The sequence below is a fragment of the Phaethon aethereus genome (genome assembly GCF_964289735.1).
Source record: "Phaethon aethereus genome assembly, chromosome: 19".
NCBI lineage: Eukaryota > Metazoa > Chordata > Aves > Phaethontiformes > Phaethontidae > Phaethon > Phaethon aethereus.
In genome coordinates, this window is record NC_138595.1 from 8,550,120 (window position 1) to 8,558,216 (window position 8,097).

Genomic DNA, 8,097 nt, shown 5'->3' on the forward strand with positions numbered 1-8,097 from the left:
CCTATAAACAAGCATCTTCCTAGACCTTTTGCTATTCCTTACAGGATCCATATACTGTCCCTATAAGCTAGGAAGATGAAGCACAGCTCTCAAGAGCACCACTGCGCGGGCGAGCGCCCACCTCCGAACACGTACAGCTCTTGCCTGGGCTCCCTTCCCCCTCCTACCGCAGCAGGATTAATATGAATGATGGTTTCCAATGAGCACAGCTTTGTTAAGCATCTGGGCTGCACCAGAGCAGGGCTTTAAATAGTTATATCAAAGTGACCATTAAAAACGCAGTACTGCATAAAGAATTGCTGCAGGAGCAGGGAAATGAAGGGCTCCACATCTGCATTTCAAACTAAGCATTTCCTACCCTAAGGCAGTAACTATTGCTCCCCAGGATGCAGATGCTGTGGAAGAGGACTGGAGTATTTTGAATTTGCTTGCAGATGGGATTGTGCTAGTCACACTCGACTGCAGTTACTCTGAAACAGATTTCAGACAAGCCTCACTCCTGACACAAAGTACTGCAGGATGGGAGAGCTGGCACACGAGTCACGTCTGCTTCCAAGGACTGGCTCCCCTCCCTCCACATCTCCCTTATTAAAGCATACGGCTGCTGTCAAAGCAGCTGCAACCCCTGCAGTGCACCTTCTGCAGATAGGCTCTTACTGGCCCGGGATGCCAGGACCCATCTCACAGCTCAAGTGACTTGCAAAATTTCCTAGAGGACAACAGCTGATTTGCTCATGCACAGCACCCGTCCTCTCAAATGTGCAAGGGGAAAACACCCACTTTTCAGGAGGGAAACACCAAGCCACACACATGTTATGCTCCAGGTCACTTAGACCCACCCTGGCAAAAATCTAAACTCCCGTGATTTTGGTCCCTTATGACACAGGGCGGGACCACTGCAGGATTTGGGCATCGTAGCTGGGAGCAGCACAGTGCCCAAGAGCAACATATTGTCACAGTGGCACTGGCAGAGCCATGTTCAGCAACATGTTCCTCATCAACTGGGTGAGGAAGAGTAGATGGGCACTGCTCATGAGCCCCCAAGCTGCTGTCTCTGTCCCTCTTCAGTGCCCAGGCACAGCAGCAGAGGTGAATTCAGTGGGTGAGCATCTGAAGAGAAATGGCGAGGCAAGGAAAACTTCGGAGGGTTTCCTCCACAAATAGCAGATAATCTCAGGAAACACACAGCCTGGGCTTGGGGGAATAATTCAGGTGCGAGCCTATATTTTTTCCCAAACCAGCTGCCAGCCCCACAAAGATGACATTCCCTCTCCAATACTCCAGACAGCCCATTCCCTACTTAAAATCCTTCCCTAGCCAGTAACATTTTACAAAACATTTTGGCTTCATTTACACCACACCTCCATCACGCCTGGCTTTCAGAGAAAGCCCTGTGAAGTCTCGGTTTGATATGCACGCCCCTCTCCCATAGGCACTGCTGCAGGCTCAGCATCTTCGGCACACCACCAGGCAGCGTGGTCCGAGCAGCCCCTCTCTCTGCTCCCTGTGACAGCATGCCATGGCATGCAGGCTGGCAGGAAAGAAAGGCTGGAAAGAAAAGCTGCACCTGCAGATGCTTTCCTCCATGTCCTTCCTCGAGACAGCAGAAGGGGACAGGTTCCTCACCCAGCACAACACATGGAATTGCAACCAGCAGCTGCTTCCTTCAATACACTTGACCACTAACAGCGTGTCACACCTCTGGGACACGTCTGAGCCCAGGTCCGGTACTGGGAGAGCAGCTGCAAGATGGAGGAGCAGGAACTGCTGCAGACACCCAGAGACACTCCTCTGAAGGATGTGGGGTCATGGCCCTCCATTACCACTGCTGTTATACATGCTTTAAAGACAAAGGGAAATCCTTACAGGAGTAGGAAACACCAGTGCATTTAAGCTCTTTATAAAATTAAATCATGCCTTCAATAATGGCAAAACACAATAGGAGATACATAATCTCCAGAAGCTTAAATCCATAAAATACCAGCAGCAAAGCTGCTGTGACTGATAAACTCCCAAAGGGCACATACAGCAGGGACACTACAGCAAAGCCATTTGGCCACAGCCATTTCTCTGAACAGCCTGACAGGCCTTCTGCATGCTACCACTACGCAACATGGGTCCCAGCCCCCCAACGGGACTATCCCAGGCAGGTGGGGGGCCAAAGGAGCCCATGTCAGGACCAGCACTACACCCAGCAGAAGTCTGGGAATGGATGCAAAGGTGCTCAGCCATTCCAAGCTAATACAACCCCTGCTTTCAGGGATTTTTTTCCCCCCTTAGGAAAAACCGTGCTTTCAGATCTATTAGCACAAAAGAACAAAGACTCCCATTACCAGTTAAGAAAGACTTACCTTACCTCGACACCACAATTATGGGGGAGAACATGCCTACCTCAGAATCTGATATGGAGACTCGATTGGACTCTATCGTTGGTCTCCTCATTATACGTGGCGATGGCCCTGTGGCATAAGGACCATAACCTGGAGTGTTGCTAGAAGCCAAACAACCTCCTGATGATCTTTCCTGAAGAGACAACTTCCTACTTGATAGGAGGGGTCTAGTGAGAGGTCTCTTGGGAACGTGTCTCCAGTGAGTATCTTCTGACTGTTGGGAAGGCAGAAATTCATTCATTCCCACGTCACTGTTGACTCCATTTCTTTGGATGTCTTGTACGTTATCAGAAAAGACTGTGTCATTTTCTTCAGTGCCGTCTTCACCATTTTGGTCACTTCTGCCTGGGCCAACAGCCACATCTATGGCTGCTACCCGCTCTGACAGTTCAGTCTGCGTGTCCTTGCAGCACGTGTCTATGCCTCCATCCATAGCATTTGTTGGAGAGTCCCCCATCACTGTGTCCAGCTTGTATGGTCTCAGATGGCACTGCAGAGAGCTGCGATGCTAGCACTCACAGACAGCATGTGGCATGAAGGAATCTCTCCACAAAATACCTAAAAGGAAACACAAACAGAGGTAAACTGAATAATAATGTTCACTCAATACAAACATAACCAAGACACCCATCTCTGGCTTCTTCCAACATAAAAGAAAGCAAAAGGCAAAACACTGGCAGGCTGTAAACAAGTTGCAAACACTTAGAAGGAAAGGCAAACCCAAGCATCGAGCTAGATATGAAAGAGATAAAGATGAGATTTTAATCTGATGTGCAACAAGTGACACAGCTAAAGAGAATTTCTCCTTCTGCAGCTAGACCAACAGTCAACCAGAGCTTACAATAAAGGGAGAAGTACAGCTTCTTAACAAGCCAAGGGTAAAGAGTCAAACTTTTGACTTCTTGAATTCTTATTTATAGGGTACAAGAGCTTCTGGTATGAATCCAAACCCAATGTGCATAACAACAAATCCATAGCCATTTAGGGCTCCTCGGAAGTCTCTCTGTTGCCCTGTAGGGCCCTAGAGTGTCACAGAGCGGCCTGGAAGCCAAGCCAGGGTTGGTGACTTCCACGCTCTCAGTTATTTGCAACATAGTCAACAGCAAAGGCAGAACTTAAAAGCAAGCCTGGTTCCAGGGTCACCCCGGCCCCCCACAGTTGCAGCCTGTGTGCAAACATGCTGCCCACCATAAATAAAAGCTATGTTGAGTTGCAAATCAACAACGCTTAATGATTACCAGCATGTGGGAATTGTCTTTTCCTTTGGAAGAGACCTACAGGACACAAAAATGCAATACAAAGCTAAAACTGCTGAATAAAAATCACTGTTTCCTGGATGCTAATTTCAGTCTCAATTTAAAACAGATTTCAGTCTTCCACCACAGTCCAGAATAGGAAATGATCCTCTGCAGCACATGGCTGTCATCCCTTAATCACCTCTGAAGATGCAGTGCTGCAGGGTGCACCATCTCATCCCTCTGCCCAGTTTCTGGGGACAGCAGGGGAGAACTTAGTTTTAGTCACAGCATCCTGCACAGCATCCAGTGAATTTCAGTGCAGGCTTAACTCTGAAATGTTGCAACCTTTGGTTCTCTACATGCAAAGCAGGTTATATATAAAAATCCCTGCAAGCCAGGTGACACTTGCATCACCCTGTTTTCACACTGGCTACATTTAATTTACATGAGGAAGGGTGGGGGTAAGCAAGTTCAAAAAGCCCCATCCAGCATCAGCCTGGGAATACACGACACCCTCATAGAGGGACACAGAGCAAAGGTTGAGCCTGGCTCGAAGCTGCCCAACAATGCTCAGTTAAACATGCTACAGTTGAACTCTGCTGCAAAGAGAGACAGCCTCCCAAGTCCTCTGCAGAAGCACAGCAGCCAAGTTCAAGCAATCTTTTATATCAGTAAGGAATCTAGAGGAAGATCTGGATAGGAGGCTTCGCCCTCGGTCGTGTGCCAATCACGGGGGACACACACTGGGCACTCGGTGTCACAGAAAGGGAACATCCAAATTTAACACGTTCCTCCCTGCAGCCTGCTGCTCACATTCTTCCCCTCCTTCCCCCAGGTACAATTTTTCCCCTTTTCCCTGCTTTTCTGCAGGCTTGTTTGAAACAAATTGACAGAAGTGTCACTCACTCAAAACAGTAATGAAACTGTTAGATCAGCTTTAAAAGCTTCTATTAAAACTATATTTAAACCCTTCAATCCCAAAGCACAAATACCATTCAGAGGCAGGATGCAGGCGCTGGGGGTGGCTCGCAGCAGCAAGGGAAGGGGTGCAGGGTTCGGTCCAGCACCTACTGCACATGGTCCCACAAACCCACAGGCAAAGCAGCACGAGCCTCCTCTCTGCTAGACCTCCCTGCTCCCCCAAGCCCCCAAAGCTGCGAGCTAGAAAGCCAGCTGCAGCCCTGCACTGCCTCAGCAATGATCCGGTCCTTCAAAATGGATTTGTGGGAAGCCCGCAGAGGGCTTACTGTCTGCAAAACATTCATGTGAGGTTTGTACTTGGAAAGCTTCTGAGCTGACCTAGAAGCATCAAGTCAGGGAAACTGCAAGCCTGCTACCACCCTGCTATCTCTGAAGAGGCTTTCCTTGCACTCTAGAGCCTGCGGAGCAGCACATTTCCTGACCAGACACTCATGAGGACTCCTCATGGGATGCCTGCGTGCTTGGCTTTGGGTGAAGGTCAGCACCTCGGCCCCTGGGAAGCACAGACCAACCTCCAGCCCTGCCTGCAGGGCAGCAGCTTCCCAGGGCTGCTCTGCATGGCCAGGAAAGCACCGGTCCTCATCTCTGCTGTCAGCAGCCACCCTCTGTGCTGCCAGGGCTGAGCTGCGGCTCTCCTCACAGTCCAAAGCTCCAGCCTGCATGTTCCCTTCAATCAAGGAAACGATTTTAAATGAAGAGAGGGAGTAAAAATGGTTTCACCATTTAATCCAGCTTGCACAAAGAATAGGAGGAAACCTCCGATTCTACCCCGCGTTAAAAGCCTGGCTTTGCTCTTCTGCCTAAAGAGAAACAAACCCAAGGTCTTTCCTTGCAGCAGCTTTAGCTTCTAGATAGTTCACAGCTCACCTCACTCCTAGGGAGCATCAGGGGGAAAATCAACCCACCACTGAAGTCTGCAGCTCCCCCACCTTCTTCCCTCCTCCTGCCACAAGGTTTTCCCCACATTCAGGAGCGAGGGGAGGTAAGCATCTGTGCATGTTGCTCTGCGGCTGGCCATGAAAGCCCACTTGGATTGAACCCACAAATCACCCACCTGGATTGAACACTTGGGCATCTCACACTGCTCAGACAACAGGAAAAGCAACCAGAAGTGCTGGGAACAGTGGCCAGGTCTCGACAAACAGCAATGCTTGTGTTAGCCGCCCGCACAGCTCTTCACTGCCCAGATCAGGCACCCCAGGTGACAGCCCCTCAAAAGCAGAAGCATGCTTGCACAGCTCTAACCCACAGCTCAGGCTGCAAAATAAATCTTCATCTAATTAACAACTTAAATAAACTTAAGACAAAGCCCATAAATCAGTTCATCCAATCAAAACAAACAGACCCATACAGCATCACAACAAATAATACAGTGCTGCTAAAAGTATGCTGAAAAATCCAGCAAGACTTAGGAAAAAATAATTGTTCATCTGTAGAGCTGGGCTTTGTTTTAGGTTCTGTTGTTTTGAAGGATTCTTTTTTACTGATAAATCCTCCAAAAGTGTATTGGAAAGCAATGGTTTCTGAATAAGCAAATCAGTTACACTCAGATCAGTCTCACTGTGCATAAACTCAGTACAAAAGGCAATTATTGATTTTGCCTTGCAGAAATCAATGGTGGATTTGCAGTTGGTCAGCCTGTGACGCAAGCGCAGCTTGTGATGGGAAATCCCAGCAAAACAGAGACACCACCACTACCTTCTACAAGCTCCTGCGCAGCTTTGGGCCTGATGCTCTTCACACAGTCACCAGCCCAATACCCCAACACTAAACACCTGCTGTAGATCAGAGGATTATGCTGCAGACACAAACTAACACTGCAAACAAGCTTATATGAGCAAAATTAATATACTTACACATATCTTATTCACCATTTTTCCCTGTAGTTCTTCCTCTGCTGCAGGCAGACTGCCACTTCAATGGTGTTTTTTGCAATATATTTATCAAATTGCTGCACATGTTTCCCAGACAGGCGCTGAGTAGACCATAGTATAAAAAAACCTTTTGAAAGGAATATGATTCTGGAGAAAATCTCTCTGTATTGTACGTGGGAGCAGGAGATGAACGAATGCAATTAATTTCACTGCTCAATAAAGTATTTCAAAGCATTGTTTTAAAAATAAAAAATTGTAAATCTAGTTTACTGCTTGGTCCATCCATTTGGCTAACTAGAAACATTCCTATGAGAAAGGATGGGGAGGCTAAAAGGCCCTGGGTCTCAGTATATCCAGCTTCGTTTCCCGATTTTGCTACAAGCTACCCAGAAAAGTGACTTTACAGCTTCGCCTGCCACCGTTCCTAGGTTAAGAGGAAAGACGCTGCCCTCAGCCCACCTCACCCCGCTTCCCCTTTCTGCCTCTGAGAACACACTGCCCTGCGCTGAGGCACCAAGGGCCCCTGCAGTAAAATAAGTCACAGCGAGTAACAACTACAATGAGCATTTGCATGGAAAGCGTTCAGGCAGCAATTTTGCTGCTGCTCAGAGATGGAGACTTCTTCAAATGCCTGCGGATGGCATCCTCCGTGGCAGCACGGGGACCGGCAGGGATGTCACACTGAAACCCTGTTTGAAGGCCACATCCATTAGGTGCCTCTTGACCACACAAAAGACCCTCAGGCACTCTCACAAAGAGAGGTCCCAAAGATCACAGAAGGCTTTAGTCTACCACTTTAATATACACTAGCAAGGTCAGAAATCAGGCCAAGTTTTTGACATGGTGCCGCTAGCCACAACCAGGACAGGCTGCCTGCAGAGGGGATGTCATCTCCATCACCAGCATCCCTCAGCTAAGGAACTCAGTCCTGCCTTGGGGCACAGCTGGGCTGCACATCCAGCCCTCTCTTCTATCACCTTGTGCTTGTGTTGTGTTTCCTTCAGATGTTCCCCCACAGCGGCACAGCCAGGATGAAGAATCTGCTCTGACTGCTGTCGACCAGCGCCAGAAACTCCCTTTAAGGAGAGAGCAGCAAGTCCTGGGCTGGGCTGCCAAGTCCTGAACAGCTCCTCAAATGACATTTTTGAAATATTAGGTCAGCAAGTCCCTTCCAGAGCCCGAGCTGTCTCCCCACACCAAGCAATACAGCTTATGACTATTTCCATCCTGGAGTGTCTCCTGTGCTCCCTGTTCTGCAGTCCAGTCTGCAGGATTTCCCCAGGCACTTGGCATTAGTCCATTACCCTGACATGGGAGAGATATTTCCATGCTCCCCACCCTGATCCCATCAACTTTTTATAGATAGGGAAGGCACTTGCCCAAAGTCCAGCCAGCTCACTCCAACACCTTCAGTCTGGAGAAGCTTAAGGGGGACTTATGTCCCGCAGCCATGCACTCTAGCAACATCTGAGCTGCAATGAGCCCCACAAGCACAAAGTGGTTTGCAACACACGGCTCTTCAGTTCTAAGGAGCCAGCCACTTATGGGTCTCATTGCTATGGTGAGAGAGCAGCCACAGAGCTCATTTTTGATGCAGCAATTCAACTCAGAACA

At 48.6% G+C, this 8,097-nt stretch overlaps 1 protein-coding gene across 1 annotated transcript in view; it reads right to left on the reverse strand.

Moving 5' to 3' along the window:
• CAMKK1 (calcium/calmodulin dependent protein kinase kinase 1) overlaps positions 1 to 2,847 on the reverse strand; it is a gene marked incomplete at its 5' end in the record, with an annotated part of 59,880 nt that extends 57,033 nt beyond the window's left edge. Inside the window, one exon of the mRNA XM_082008511.1 lies at positions 2,392 to 2,847. Within this exon, the coding sequence (XP_081864637.1) occupies positions 2,392 to 2,847 (456 nt within the window). The remainder of the gene's footprint in view (positions 1 to 2,391) is intronic.
• Between the last annotated feature and the right edge of the window lie 5,250 nt (positions 2,848 to 8,097).